Source organism: Nicotiana tomentosiformis, chromosome 2, assembly GCF_000390325.3.
Source record: "Nicotiana tomentosiformis chromosome 2, ASM39032v3, whole genome shotgun sequence".
In the NCBI taxonomy this organism is placed as follows: Eukaryota; Viridiplantae; Streptophyta; class Magnoliopsida; order Solanales; family Solanaceae; genus Nicotiana; species Nicotiana tomentosiformis.
Genome location: NC_090813.1, coordinates 192,668,971 through 192,684,421, shown reverse-complemented (window position 1 = coordinate 192,684,421; position 15,451 = coordinate 192,668,971). Strand labels below are relative to the sequence as shown.

The 15,451-nt window shown below is 40.7% G+C and overlaps 3 protein-coding genes across 3 annotated transcripts; 2 read left to right on the top strand and 1 right to left on the bottom strand.

The window, feature by feature from the left end:
- The first annotated feature begins 6,979 nt into the window (after positions 1-6,979).
- Positions 6,980-7,519, top strand: LOC104108802 (uncharacterized). Its single transcript, XM_033659328.2, has one exon. The coding sequence runs from the start codon at positions 6,980-6,982 to the stop codon at positions 7,517-7,519; it is 540 nt and encodes a 179-aa protein (XP_033515219.2).
- Positions 7,520-10,058: 2,539 nt separating this feature from the next.
- On the top strand, positions 10,059-10,635 carry LOC104108795 (calvin cycle protein CP12-1, chloroplastic). The gene has a single exon (XM_009617920.4). It carries the CDS (start codon positions 10,115-10,117, stop codon positions 10,511-10,513), a length of 399 nt encoding a protein of 132 aa, XP_009616215.1. The 5' UTR covers positions 10,059-10,114; the 3' UTR covers positions 10,514-10,635.
- A 2,512-nt stretch (positions 10,636-13,147) lies between these two features.
- On the bottom strand, positions 13,148-15,143 carry LOC104108796 (bZIP transcription factor 53). The gene is made up of 2 exons (XM_033659331.2): positions 15,011-15,143; positions 13,148-14,173 (listed from the first exon to the last, which is right to left on the bottom strand). The coding sequence occupies exon 2, from the start codon at positions 13,815-13,817 to the stop codon at positions 13,380-13,382; it is 438 nt and encodes a 145-aa protein (XP_033515222.1). The 5' UTR covers positions 13,818-14,173; positions 15,011-15,143; the 3' UTR covers positions 13,148-13,379.
- Positions 15,144-15,451: the final 308 nt, after the last annotated feature.

The window sequence follows — 15,451 nt, the reverse complement described above, 5'->3', positions numbered from 1 at the left end:
ACTCGGCCTCATTGTCAGTCAATTTTGTAGTTCTGATAGACTATCTAACTATATTACCTATGGATGATTTTAGTACAATGCCTAATCCGAACCCCTTCGCGTTCGAGGCACCGTCCGTGAAAAGGGTCCAGACTCCCGAAGAGGTACCCAATTTTATCAGTAGCTCTTTTTCAATCTCGTGTATGAGGGCTGATGAAAAGTTAGCCACGAAATTCGCCAATATTTGAGATTTGATAGCAGTTCGAGGTCGATACTCGATATCGTATCCACCGATTTCTATGGCCCATTTGGCCAATCCACCCGAAAGCTCGGGTTTGTGCAAAATATTTCGAAGAGGATAAGTTGTTACAACATGTATCGGATGACATTGGAAATATGGTTTTAGTTTCCTAGAGGTGCTTATTAAAGCGAGCACTAATTTTTCTAAGTGGGGATATCTAGCCTCGGCCTCGCCTAAGGTCCGATTGACATAGTAAATAGGGAATTGCGTACCTCGTTCTTCTCGAACCAGGACTCCACTTACCGCTATCTCAGAGACAGCTAAGTAAAAGTAAATATGTTCGTTCACTTTTGGGGTATGAAGTAGAGGCGGGCTCGATAAATACCGCTTTAGTTCTTCCAAAGCATGTTGGCATTCCGGAGTTTATGCAAAGTTGCTTTTCTTCTTAAGCAGTAAGAAAAATTAGTGGCTCCTATATGAGGATCTCGAAATGAATCATCTCAGGGTGGCTATCCTTCCCGTTAACCTTTGCACGGCCTTCACATTATCTACTACCGTGATATCCTCGATAGCTTTAATTTTATCGGGGTTGATCTCGATTCCTTAGTTGGACACCATGAAACCAAGAAACTTGCCCGAGCCAACCCTGAATGCATATTTTTCGGTGTTGAGTTTCATATTTTACTCCCTCAGTATGTCAGAAGTTTCCTGCAAGTACTTTAAATAGTCCTCTGCTCGCAGGGACTTAACTAACATGTCATCAATATAAACTTCCATTGATTTTCCTATTTGCTTTTCAAACATTCGGTTTACTAGGCGTTAATAAGTTGCACCAGCATTTTTTAGACCGGATGGCATCACGTTATAATAGTAGGTACCGTACTTAGTGATAAACGAGGTCTTTTCCTGATCCTCCGGGTCCATCTGTATCTGGTTGTACCCAGAGTAGGCATCGAGAAAACTGAGAGTCTCGTGGTCGGCCATGGCATCGATCATACGATCGATCTTAGGCAAAGGAAAAGAATCCCTGGGGCATGCTTTATTTAGGTCTTTATAATCTATACACATTCTAAGTTTTTTTCCCTTCTTAGGGACTATTACCACATTAGCTAGCCATTCGAGATATTTTACTTCTCGAATGGATCCTATTTTAAGAAGTTTCGTTACCTCGTCCTTGATAAAGACATGTTTGACCTCGGACTGGGGCCTTCTTTTTTGCTTGAGCAGATGGAATTTCGGGTCCAAGCTCAGTTTATGAGTGGTTATTTCCGGTGGGACCTCTGTCATGTCAAGGTGGGACCAAGCGAAACAATTCATGTTAGCTATAAGAAATTGAATAATATTTTTCCTGAGCTCGGGATCTAACCTCGTGCCTAGGTAGACTTTTCGCTCGGGAAAATATTTGATTAGTGTGATCTGCTCCAGCTCCTCGATCGTTGATTTGGTAGCATCAGAATCATCTGGGACCATGAAAGAACGAGGGATCCTACAATCAGCATCTTCGCCAGTCTCCTATTTCTCAAGTTGGGTCGAGACTGACGTTTGTGATTGCTATTTGGTGTCCCATTTTTCCTTCGAATATGATTCCTTTATCAATGATAATGAGGATATCGAAACACTTCGTCGACGGCAAACATTTCTTTGCGGCCGGCCCCCGTAGACCATTTTGATTCCCTCCGATGTTGGAAATTTCAGAACTTGGTGAAGGGTTGAGGGCACTGCTCTCATGTTGTGGATCCATGGCCTCTCGAACAGGGCGTTATATCTCATATATCCCTCGATTACATAGAACTTCATTTGCTGGATGGTCCTGTCCACGTTTACTGGCAAGATTATCTCGCCCTTAGTAATTTCACATGCCATACTAAATCCGTTCAGTACTAGGGTAGCAGGATTATCTCGCCCTCCGATGATCATGTGGATGATGTGTTGTGGCTCTTCTTGTTCGTTTTGTCTATTGAAATCTCTGTTTTTGAAATGGTTTTTGGCCCGGTCACTTAAAAATTCTCGAAGGTGCCCTCATTGAATAAACGGGCTACCTCTTCTGTTGATTGCCTGCAGTCTTCGGTTTTGTGTCCATGGGTGCCATGGTATTTGCATATTTGATTGGGATTCCTCTGGGCTGGATCAGACTGCAGAGGTCGAGGCCACTTAGTATCTTTGATGCGTCCAATAGCCGACACGATGGCAGATGCATCGATGTTGAAGTTTTATTCTGATAACTGTGGTGCTTCCATAGGTCCGATATGCCCGTTGAACCTATTCTTGTTCATCAGCCCTCGAGACCCTTGACCTCGAGCACTTCTCCTTTTGCCTCGTACGGAGTTGCGTGTAGGTTCGTTACCCCTATGATCTCCGTTATACGGCCGATATCGGTCCTTGTTCGACCTTGGTTCTCGGTCGACGTCTCTTTTAATAGCGAACCCAGAACCCAACTGATCGTCTTCAACTCTGATCTTCGATTGATATCGATTATGCACATCGGCCCAGGTAACAGCCGGGTACTCGACCAAATTCTGCTTCAACTGTCGTGAAGCCATCGAGCTTCGTTCGTTCAGTCCTTGAGTGAAAGCTTGTACAACCCAATCATCCGTGACCGATTGTAGATCCATTCGTTCCATTTGAAAATGAGATATAAATGCTCTTAGCATCTTGTTATCCTTTTGCTTTACCTTGAAAAGGTTCGACTTCCTGGTCTCGACCTTTATGGCTCCGGCGTGTGCTTTTACGAAAGAATCTGCAAGCATAGCAAAAGAATCGATAGAGTTAGACGGTAAATTATGATACCATATCATTGCCCCCTTTAACAGGATTTCCCCCGAACTTCTTCAATAGTATGGATTCGATCTTGTCGTCTTCTAGATCGTTCCCTTTAATGGCACATGTGTAAGAGGTGACATGTTCGTTGGGGTCGGTCGTTCCATTATATTTAGGATTTTCGAGCATGCAAAACTTCTTGGAGATCGGTTTAGGAGCCGCACTCGGGGGAAAAAGCTTTTGTATGAATTTTTTGGAATCCAAGCCCTTCAATATCGGTGGTGCCCCCGGGATCTGATCAACCCTGGAGTTATACGTTACTACATTTTTGTTGTTTGCTTCAATCATCTTTTCTCCCAACTCAATTCGTTTTGTCAGTTCCTCCAACATCTTGATAATTTCGGGATTAGTCCCCGATTCTTATTCATTTGATCTCACTACAACTGGCCCCGTTTCGTGGGTGATTTTTCGGGATGGACCGGGCTCGACCCTGCTCGGTTCCTGGGTTTGGCTCTGCAACGGAGCTATTGCTACCTAATGAGCTTGTAATATTTCGAAGATCATACGCAGGCTGATCCCGTCTTCTCCAATATTTTGGGTATTTCGAACTGCAGGACGAGTTCCACCATGGATGTTATTTTCGGGGTCAGAATGTTGGTTTGCCTCGATGGCCACATGTGAATTGTCGTCGATTGGATCTGCGACCCGAGTTCCAACGGGATCGACGAGCGGCCTTTCATCCCCGGTCGTCAAGTTGTTGTTCTCATCTTGAAGGTCGGCTTCATTGTCAATAGGTAGGGCCAATGATTGGGAGTTCGTTATTTTTAACTTGAAATCAAAGACACTTCCAAGAGCAAGTGTAAAATGGTGTGTTTTGCAGAGATTCGTACCAAATAACCACTATTATCCTTAGCCCCATGGTGAGCGCCAAACTGTTTACCCGAAAAACGGATAGAGTTGAATTTATACGTAGTTCTAAAGATATGTGGTATAACTTGGCACAAATCGGAAAAATAAGTAGAAATATGTCAAATATTGACTGTAAAAAAGGAATGAAATACAAACCAAATTGTGTAGAGAATGATTTATAAACAAGCAAGATGAATCAATGTCCAAAGTCCAAAAAAAGATAATCTCTGCTATATTTCTGTGTAAAATCAATAATCTTTGAGATGTGAGAATGTATTGATGTCTCAATGTTCAATGTCCCCCCTTTACAGAAATGATAACCACTCTTCATATAGTGGAAAAATCCTACTTTGGATATAATTAAAAATACATAGTGGTGATCCCATGATAGATTAATCAATTAGCTTTTCCTTGATTTCTGTCGAGATTCTCTCCCTTAGTGCGGCTATAACGGCTTTGTTGTCTCTTAGCTCGATCTTGGTCGGTCTTGGTAGTGGTCGGTCTCTGGATCTCGAGCTCGATATTAACTCCACTTCATATTATAGCTCGATATTGACCCGATCTCGATATTGACTCGAGCCCAGTATTGATCGGTCTGGGTCTTGAGCTCGATAACCCGGCTTCTCATCGTATCCCGATATTATAATGACGACCTTTGGTCCATGATGTTTAAATCTTGACTAATTATACGGAGGGCAAACTCGGTTTTAACCGTATACAATTTGCCAATGCATTGTCGAAAGACGATTTATAAGTCTCATTTGCAGTCACTGTTTAGTTTTTTCCCATTTTGGACTTGCGTATTAGTTTATATATAAATTTTAAATCTTCTAGGTAAAGAACAATTAGAGTGACTTTAACTCCTTTGATGGCAACCCCGATATAAATGATGATTCTTACCCATTTGACCATATAATTTGGTTAAATTTTTTGAAATTTTGTGGTGCTTCAGTTGATGACTAAGAGAATACTTATAAATTAGGATGATTAACTGGATAGATTTAGAATGTTTATCCTCTTTCTTTTATCAATAAGAAGTTTCATTGATCCTGCAATGTTTCTGGTCAATTAAGAAGAACAAAACCAAAAAGTTAGAATTTAAATTCATAAATTCTGGTCAATTAAATTCTGGTCGTGAAAGTATTTTCCCCTCTCTCCCCGACTTCTCTCTCTATTTTTGACTAATATCCAACGGTCATCTTTTGACCGGGCATCTTACAGCACCGACACCGGCGACCACCCAACCCACCAGGTAAGTGTTTCGACCATATCTCCCCTCTCCCTCTCCCTCTCCCTCTCCCTCTCCCTCTCTCTGTTCTACCGCTCCTCTCTCTCTCTCCTCTGTCTTCTCTCCTCCCCACTTCCCCAACCCTAACAGTAGTCGTCGGGCAACTGCTGCTTTGCCGGCAATCATTCCGGTGATTGTTGTCCTCTCTCTCTCTTTCTCTTTCTCTTTCTCTTCTCTCTTTTTTCTTTTTCTTCTCTCCTCTGCAAACTCTAGACCCCTCCCCCCTTTCCTCTCTCCTTTCCCCAGTTTATTTCCTCTTCTTGCGGCCTCTTTGGGTCTGGTCAGCGGCTGCCTTAGCCGGTGCCTACTCTGGCATCGTGAAAGTGGGCAGCCAAGGCTGCCAGACAGTGGGTCACCAGGTATAGTGGTGACAGCACCCCCTCCCCCCGTTTTGGTATTCGTATTTCTTTTAAAATCTTCAGGTGGATAGTCGCAGCGTTCGGGCAAGCAGCACGGGTCACCTCCGTTTGGCATTAACAAGGGACGGTGGGAATTTGGAAGGGAGCACGGTACACTGATCCAGGTTCTGTTCTTCGGAGTTGGTACCTCCCGATATCTTGTTTCACTTCCCCTTGTGGTAGCTTATTGTTGTCTTATTAGTTGATACTAGTCTAGGCATTATTTTAGCGGGCCTGTAGTACAACCTGTTTCCTTTGCGTTTGGTCGTCGCTTGTTCTGGATGTGGTCTGTGATGGTAGAATAAGGTCATGTCCTCGGGAGAGGCGGGAAGCGGGGCAGGGGGTAGGGCAGGGTTTAGGGGGTGGGGCAGGGGGAGGGGTAAGGGGCAAGGGTGCCTATAGGTTGAGAATTGGGTCGTGGAACATAGGGACGTTAACGGGTAAATCTATCGAGTTGGCGAAGATTCTCCAGAAGAGAAAGGTCAATATAGCATGTGTTCAGGAGACTAAGTGGGTAGGATCGAAGGTGAGGAATGCAGATGCGTTTAAACTGTGGTACTCTGGACGCTCGAAGGGCAAGAACGGAGTAGGTATTTTGGTGGACAGGGATCTTAGGGAGTCGGTGGTTGAGGTTAGGCGGGTGAGTGATAGATTAATGGCTATTAATACGCTCCCCAAGCGGGCTTGGATGAAGAGGTTAAGAGGTATTTCTGGGAGGGTTTGGATTAAGTGGTGCGTGGTATTCCGCCCACGGAGAAGTTATTTATAGGAGGGGATTTCAATGAGTATATCGGGGCGTCTGCTAGTAGTTATGGCGAGGTTCATGGCGGCTTTGGCTTTGGGGTTAGGAACGGAGGTGGAACTTCTCTATTGGATTTCACTAAGGTTTTTGAGTTGGTGATTGCGAACTCTATGTTCCCGAAGAGGGAGGAGCATTTGGTAACTTTTCATAGTACGGTGGCTAAGACTTAGATTGATTATTTTCTCCTAAGGAGGTATGATAGAGGGTTGTGCAAGGATTGCAAGGTTATCCCGAGTGAGTCACTCGCGACCCAACATAGGCTCTTGGTGGTGGACGTCGGCATACCGATAAGGAGGAAGAGGAAGGTGGTTCAGGGTCGTCTGAGGATTAGGTGGGGTGCCTTGACGAAGGAGAAAGCTCATGAGCTGGGGAGAAGGTTGTTGGCTATGGGGGCTTGGAGAAGTAGTGGGGAAGCAAGAGGTATGTGGACGATGACAGCGAACAGTATTAGGGAGGCGGCAAGAGAGGTGCTAGGGGTCTCTAAGGGTTACTCGAGCGGGCACAGGGGTGACTGATGGTGGAACGCCGAGATCCAGGGTAAGGTGGAGGAAAAGAAAGCGGCGTATTGGCAGTTAGTGTAGAGTAAGGACGAGAAGGAGAGGCAGATGAACAGAGTAAGCTATAATGAAGCTAAGAAGGTGGCGAAGTTAGCGGTCACGGAAGCAAAAAATGCAACATTTGGTCACATGTACGAAGAACTGGGGGACAAAAGCGGAGACAAGAAGTTGTTCCGGCTGGCCAAAGCGAGAGAGAAGATGGCTCGTGATCTAGACCAAGTGAGGTGCATCAAGGATGAGGAAGGCCGAGTGTTAATGGAAGACGCACAGATTAAGCGGAGGTGGCAGACGTACTTCCATAAGCTGCTAAATGACGAAGGGGACAGAGACATTGTGCTAGGAGAATTGGAGCACTCCGAGTGTCACCGAGATTTCAGCTACTGTAGGCGCATTAGAGTCGAGGAGATTGTCGGGGCTATGCGTAAAATGAGCAGGGGCAGAACGACAGGGCCAGACGAAATTGCAGTAGAATTTTGGAGGTATGTGGGTAGAGCAGAATTAGAGTGGCTAACTGGGCTGTTTAATGTTATTTTCAAGATGAAGGAGATGCCAGAGGAATGGAGGTGGAGTGTGATGATTCCACTATAAAAGAACAAAGGCGATATCCAGAACTGTAACAACTATATGGGCATCAAGCTACTGAGTCATACCATGAAAGTGTGTGGGGTGGGTAGTGGAAGCAAGGGTGAAGAGGCTGGTGTCGATATCCGATAACCAGTTTGGGTTCATGCCTGATCGTTCCACTACAGAAGCGATCCATCTTATTCAGAGGTTGGTGGAACTGTACAGGGATAGGAGGAAGGACTTGCACATGGTGTTTATTGACCTAGAAAAAGCTTATAACAAGGTACCTAAGGAAGTTTTTTGGAGATACCTGGAGGTGAAAGGTGTTCCGGTGGCTTATATTAGGGTGATTAAGGATATGTATGATGGAGCTAAGACTCGGGTTAGGACAGTGGGGGCGACTTGGAGCATTTCCCGGTTGTTATGGGGCTTCACCAAGGATCTGCGCTCAGCCCGTTCTTATTTGCTCTGACGATGGACGCATTGACACACCATATTCAAGGGGAGGTGCCATGGTGTATGTTATTCGCTGATAATATAGTTCTGATTGATGAGACGCGAGGCGGTGTTAACGAGAGGTTGGAGGTTTGGAGACGAATCCTTGAGTCTAAAGGATTCAAGTTGAGCAGGACTAAGACTGAATACGTGGAGTTCAAGTTCAGCGGTGTGCCGGGTGAAGCGGACATGGACGTGAGGCTTGACTCTCAAGTCATCCCAAAGAAAGGGAGCTTCAAGTACCTGGGTCGATTATTCAGGGGGATGGGGATATTGACGAGAATGTTACGCACCGTATAGGAGTGGGGTGGATGAAATGGAGGCTAGCGTCTGGTGTCCTGTGTGACAGGAAGATGCCTCCAGAACTTAAAGAAAAGTTCTATAGAGCGGTGGTTAGGCTGGCCATGATGTATGGGACAGAGTGTTGGCCAGTCAAAAATTTTCATACCCAGAAGATGAAAGTTGCAGAGATGAGGATGTTGAGATGGATATGCGGACGCACTAAGCTAGATAAGATTAGGAATGAAGATATTCGGGTGAAGGTGGGCGTGGCTCCTATGGAAGACAAGATGCGGGAAGCTAAGCTTAGATGGTTCGGGCACGTGAGGAGGAGAAGCCTGGATGCACCAGTAAGGAGGTGTGAACGGCTGGCCTTGACGGGTATAAGAAGAGGTAGAGGGAGACCTAAGAAATATTGGGGAGAGGTGATCAGGCAGGACATGATGCAGACGCAGATTTCCGAGGACATGGCCCTTGACAGGAAGTTATGGAGGTCGAACATTAGGGTTGTAGGTTAGGAGATAGGAGACTAGTATGTTAGTGTTTTGTTTTAGGCTGCTAGTGGCTCCAGTTGTGTTCTTAATACTTCATTAGGGTCGTAAGTTAGGTTGTAGTATGTTTAGTGGCCCTTTGTGTACATATTATTCCCTTGCGTCTGTATTACTGTGCCTTTGTTACTGCTTAGTGTTACTATTTTGCTCTCTATTTTCTGGTTATTGTGTTGCTGGTGTTATCTTTCTAGATTCCGTTTCTGTTACTGATACACTGTCTCTTTCCTTCTTGTGCCGAGGGTCTACCGAAAACAGCCTCTCTACTCCTCCGGAGTAGGGGTAAGGCCTGCGTACACACTAATCTCCCCAGACCCCACTTGTGGGATCTCACTGGGTTGTTGTTGTTGTTGTATACCAAGCTTAACATTTTAAGTATTTATGGACAGCCAACCCCCTATTAACGGACATGTGTCAACAATGTCAGCATTACAATAAATCTACTCGTGTTATTTATGTGGTGATTAATAATAAAGATATAGTTATGCTTTGATTAACGATGATGAGTTATACATGAAATACTTATGCTAAGGCATTTAATCTTAGATAGTTTAATTCATGCATTACTAGTACACGTATTCTTATTAAATAATACATATATAAATTAACGCAATATTTTATACCACAAATCAAATAGTAATAAATTAGTTGTATAGCAATTATTATTTTCCTTGTGCGATCACCGAAACAAGAATGTGTTAGGGATTTATGCTGGTATTAATAATCTATATATACAAACCAAACGACTTCTAAAGATACATTTAAAATCGTATCCAAGCAAATATTATTACATAAACCGGTAAGGAGGGAATAGACAACAGTTATATGTAACAATAACAAACTCAATATATTTTTACTAGTGGGGTCTGGGGAGGGTTGTGAGTATGCAGACCTTACTCCTACAGTAACGTAAAGAGGTTGTTTTCAATAGATTATCGGCACGAAAAAAAATAAAAATAAAGCAGAGCAACAAGCAGTAACAAGAACAAAAAAAAAAAACGAAACGAAAGGACACATGTAATGATAAAAATATACAATATAAGAATACAAGACCGATGTTACAACATTTATACGTAATTGATGATATTTTTCATACGGCTAATACAAAGATATTTCTAAGTACTATATCTCTGCCAGTCACTCTCATGACATGTATGCCAGCCATTGGCCAAAATATGATAAGAAACGTGTGCTCATTAATCCATTACTCATCTCATCCTCCCCCAATATATTGTTACATCCCATCTCATAGCCTAAAAAGATCATTTCCCAATACACCAAAAAATCTTTTGCAACAATGGCCTCAATAGCTGGTGTTAGTATCACAAACCCAAGAATTTTCGCCAAAACATGTGATTCCTCTAAGGTTCAAGCCTTGAAATTTCCATGCCTGAACAAACCATGGAAAAATTCATCATCAGTCCAATTTGGACATGGAAAATTGTATCTTAAGACCATAGGTGCAACACCAGATAATAAGCTTTCTGATTTAGTAGCTGATAGTGTTAAAGAAGCTGAAGAAGCTTGTGCTGAGAACCCGGTTAGCGGAGAGTGCGCGGCGGCTTGGGATGTGGTAGAAGAGGCGAGCGCAGCAGCGAGCCATGCTAGGGACAAGAAGAAGGAGTCTTCTGACCCTTTGGAGAATTACTGCAAGGATAATCCTGAGACTGATGAGTGCCGTACTTATGACAATTGATTAAATTACTAAGTCATGTTATATTTGTTGTTATTCTCAAACATAATACCTATATGGTAATTTGATACTCTTGTTGTTATCCTCATGAATATTCTTGAATGTTAAAGAGTCCTGTTTAAGTAGAGCTCATACTACACTTTTCTTGAATTTGCTATCACTAACGATGTTATATATCATCTAACTACCAAGTTTATCGCCAATCTGTCATTAAATAGGATTAGCTACAAAATTAGCTATAGATTTGTTCATCGTCTCGGTCTACGTACATATTATCCTTCCCAAAACCCTACTGTGAGATTACATTATTGTATAGATTTTATCCGGTCGCCAATTCTTTTTTTAGTAGTAGTAAATAGTCTCCGATATATTTTCATGATTGTCCTCTTCTTGCAAATGAGTTAACTTTTCCAACTCTCAAACTAAACATCCCATAAATTGAATTTGTTGTAAAATTAACTCCTCATTAGTTTGATTCAAGTAACCAAAGGTTGCTCACAATTAGTTAATCAAAACTTGCAGACCAGATCCGCTTATGATTAACGTTAATCTTTAAAGATTTGTCACACAAAATCTAAATTTATGGCTAATCTTGGAGTTATTGTTATGGCCAAAATTTCATACTTGAGTTCGTGAGCTATGAAATAGTACATCAAATCAAATAAATTCCATGACCACCTGAATTCTTGATCATCTCTTGTTCTACGTTTGAACTAAAAGCAAACAAAGAATTCGTGTAGGGCCTGTTTGGATGGCCGTTACCCATGGTTTCATAATGTAAAATATCATATTGTATAGTATCGTATTATATTGTATTGTACTGAATTAATAAATATAATGTTTGGATTAAGGCTGGCAAGTGAGCCGGTCCAGGCCCGGAACCGCGGACCAAATGAGCTAAACGGGCCAAACGCGTTAGGACCGGTTTTAGTGGGTCTGGGCCGGTCTCGCAGGCCGGCCCTATGTTTTGGGCCCGTCAGGGACCGGACCGGTCCCTTAGCGAGCCAAATGGTCCCAACGATCAAATTTTAAAAAAAATTTAAAATATAGTCGTTGGGCTATCAAAAATAGTTGTTGGCTATTTATAAAATAGTCATTTAACCCCCCCCCCCCCCCCCCCCAACTTTGTTTTAATCCCAAACTTTTTATAATTACACTTTTTTCCTATTTTTAACTATAAATACCCCCTCATTTTTTTATTTTTCTTACAAAATCATCAATCTATCACAATCTCTCTATTTTTCTTCTATAATTGCTACTATTGCTTACTTTATTGTTACTACTTTATAATATATATTATACATTTAGTATATATACTATACTATATATACATCTTATATAAGCTATATAAGATGTATATATATATATATTCTATACTATACTATATATATACTTTTTAGTAGTAACATGAAAGGACCAAAGTATGATACTTTTTAGCTGGTATAAATATGGGATGATGGAAGATCAAGTTTTAGCTCAACTAAGATTACAGTTTCAACTAATTTACCACTCTTAGATATATTATCCTCTTTATCGGCTAGCTACACCAGTAGCATAACTAAATATAATGTCTCTTAAAATTATATTTAGCTATGCTATTGGTATAGCTAGCCGATAAAGAGGATAATATATCTAAGAGTGGAAAATTAGTTGAAACTGTAATCTGAGTTGAGCTAAAACTTGATCTTCCATCATCCCATATTTATATCAGCTAAAAAGTATCATACTTTGGTCCTTTCATGTTACTACTAAAAAGTATATATATTTTATATCAGCTAAAAAGTATCATACTTTGGTCCTTTCATGTTACTACTAAAAAGTATATATATATATATATATATATATATATAAGTTATATTCGACATAAGATATATATATAAAAGCTATATTCGATATTAAATATTGAATATTAAAATTTAGGATGTTAAATAAAATTTAGGTCACAATTCTACAATAAAATTTACAAAATATTGCCTTAGCTATTTTTTTTAACATCCTTTTGTCTCTAATATTTATTTAATTTAATTTTTTTAAAAATCCGTTGGGCCCACTTAGCCCGCGGGCGGGGACCGTTTAGCCCGGGACTAAACGGTCCCGGGCCGGTCCCTACAAAAAGACCGTTTAGCCCGGGACCGTTTGGCCAGTTTAATTTGGGACCGGGACCGTTTGGACCGGCCCACTTGACCCGTTTAGGCTTGGGATCGGTCCACTTGCCACCCTTAATTTGGATAGATTGTATTGTTTATCGTTGTTTAATAACATATTTATTGTTACCACGCAAAAACTCCCCATTTTTCATGGTTATATGACAACGAAGTTACAACGAGTTTACAACACCATACAACATAATTTTAAGAACAATGGAAACAAACATGGTATCAATGAAAATAATACAATAATGAACCACGGGAAATAACCATACAAACAGGGGGTTAGGAACTGTTTGCACTACAGCATTGACATCCCAAAGATCAACACATTGAGCAACTGTTACCCGATGGCTTTCTGAGATTACTTGGAAGGGCGACGTAAGGCTAAGTAACCAATGTCCGTAAGGTTACTATCCGCCAACCGGGGTCCCCTCCGTCACTAGACAAGACTGTCAGTGTCATATGGAAAAACCGATGTCAAAAACAATTGAGAGAACAGAAAAAAGAATGCATACATAAACGAGAGACCCAAATATCTTTGACATCATACTGCAAACTGCTAGTTCATAAAACAACTAAATAATGAGGTACCAATATTAGCCAAAGGTAACCTGACTAGTAAGAAACCAAAGCTACATTGTCCATAAGAAAAAGAAATACCAAGGACATTTAATATGGATTTCTCTATTTCATACTCGGTAAATCTTCAGACCAGAATCTCAAAACAGCAACATATCAGAAGAAGCATCGATAGGTTGAATAGGGCAAGGCAGCTGCCATGGCTCAAGCAAAGTGTCGGGAATTTCAGGGAGGTCAACAGGAAATCCAGTAGCATCAGCCCAAAATTGAGTGAGCGAGTTCAGTGAATTCAAACGTTCAGTCAATTCAGCAATCTGAGCCCTCAACACATTGTTCTCTGCATCGATGGCACAATAATTTCTTTCAACAGAATCAATCCTCTCGCGGCAGATGCTGTTCTGGTTCTGTAGCTGTGTTGTTTCGCTCATCAACTCCCCCAATCGCTGCTGCTTCCTCATCCGTGACCTACGAGCAGACTCACGGTTGGATTCCATTCTCTTCCTTTTCCTTTCATCAAACTTTGCATACCGCTGGTCTGCATCAGAACCAGAACTCACCGCTTGCTGAGTAGAAGCCATGTCGATTTGATTGACAATCAATATGTGAAACAATGGGAAACTTTGTATCCTCTTTTTTTATTAGATCGGCAAAATTTGGTAGTGTAGCTACAATAATCCTAAAATTAAATTGGACCGGGACAATGATGAATACGGCTAGCTCATGAAATTACGTAGAACCAGTAAAGAAAGACTACTGAGAAAGAGTGCAGAATACGAATTCGACGCATCTGGATAGCGTATGTCATGAATAATTTTGGAACTAAGAATCAAACATGGAAATTGTTTAAGAAATCCCAATCAATCTCTGGGAATCAAACAAGGCGTGTGAATAGATCCAAATCCAACGAGCGGGTGAAGGTATTAACAAAAAAAATCTGCAATCGCACACAACAAACAAGATCGTTAAAAGGGGCCAAAAACTAGATCAAAAGGCAAAACAAATTCATTCATAAGAAGAACCCAAATAAACAAACTAAGTTTCACCCGAATTAATTGAGGTCGGCTTTATAATCATCAGCTCTATTAAACTATTCTAGACTATCTTTATGTTGATGATTAACCTACCTAAAAGATTACTTTGGATATAAGACATTCCTATACAAAGGAAAGGTAAAAGTACTAAAGTTCACATCTTTTCTTAATTATTGTTTAAAAAGTTCTAATCTTTCAATCCTAACAAGAACCCAAATCAATAAACTAACCCTAACCCAAATTAATTGAGGCTCATCCTTACATTTATCAGCTCTATAAAACTATTTTAGACACCTTTATTTTGATAACTAACCTACCTAAGATAATTACTTTGGATATGAGTAATTCTGCTAAAGTTCAAATCTTTTCTAATTTTTGGTTAAAAAGTTTAGATCTTTCAATCAATATATATACTAATAAGTATTCATTATTGGGATTCGGGATAAAATCCATCTGCTTTTTTGTCTCTATTTTTTTTAGATTAATTATCCATCTTCTCTTTATCTGTACAAGAATTATAAGGATAGAAAAAGAAACTGAAATCAAAGAAAGACACAGATATACAAAAAGGGATACAGAGTTAATCTTAACAGAAATCGGAATAAAAACAAACAAATAGAAGAACTAAAAGCAGACAATAAAAATAATAAACAACAAAAAACAATAAATGAAAATACTGAAGATAAAGAAGCCGAAAAGGAAAAAAGGAAAAAAAAAAAGGTAAAGGAGAATAGGCATACCTTTGCAAAGGAGTAGAACAAAAGGGTCGAAAGAATGTTATGTAGGGTGAGAAGAGGGGTTTATATAGGGGAAGTGGAAGAAGCGTTTTGAGAAAATTAAGGATAATTTTTTATTATTTTAAGGAAAGTTGTGTCATCGGTGTCATGTGATTGGCTGCAGTGTGATGACAGCTAAACTGAGTTTAAAGTCTGAGGTAAGTTTCCTCTGCCTTTCCTTATTTGTTGCTAAATTCAAAATATTTCCAAATGGTACATCTTTTATTACCTAATCCACGTTTTTATTGTGCATGTAATAATCTATTTTATTTTTACCTTTTCTTCTGATGTTTGGTATCGTGTTAGAACTAATCTACAAATTTAAGATTTATAATTAAAGATAAAAGGATCATATTTATCCCCTTGCAATTCTTGGTGGTGCTTGCAATATCTTCATTATTTAAG

Excerpts from the sequence above, each read along its gene's own strand:
- LOC104108802 (XM_033659328.2), top strand. The coding sequence starts at position 6,980 with ATGAACAGAGTAAGCTATAATGAAGCTAAGAAGGTGGCGAAGTTAGCG.
- LOC104108795 (XM_009617920.4), top strand. The coding sequence starts at position 10,115 with ATGGCCTCAATAGCTGGTGTTAGTATCACAAACCCAAGAATTTTCGCC.
- LOC104108796 (XM_033659331.2), bottom strand. The coding sequence starts at position 13,817 with ATGGCTTCTACTCAGCAAGCGGTGAGTTCTGGTTCTGATGCAGACCAG.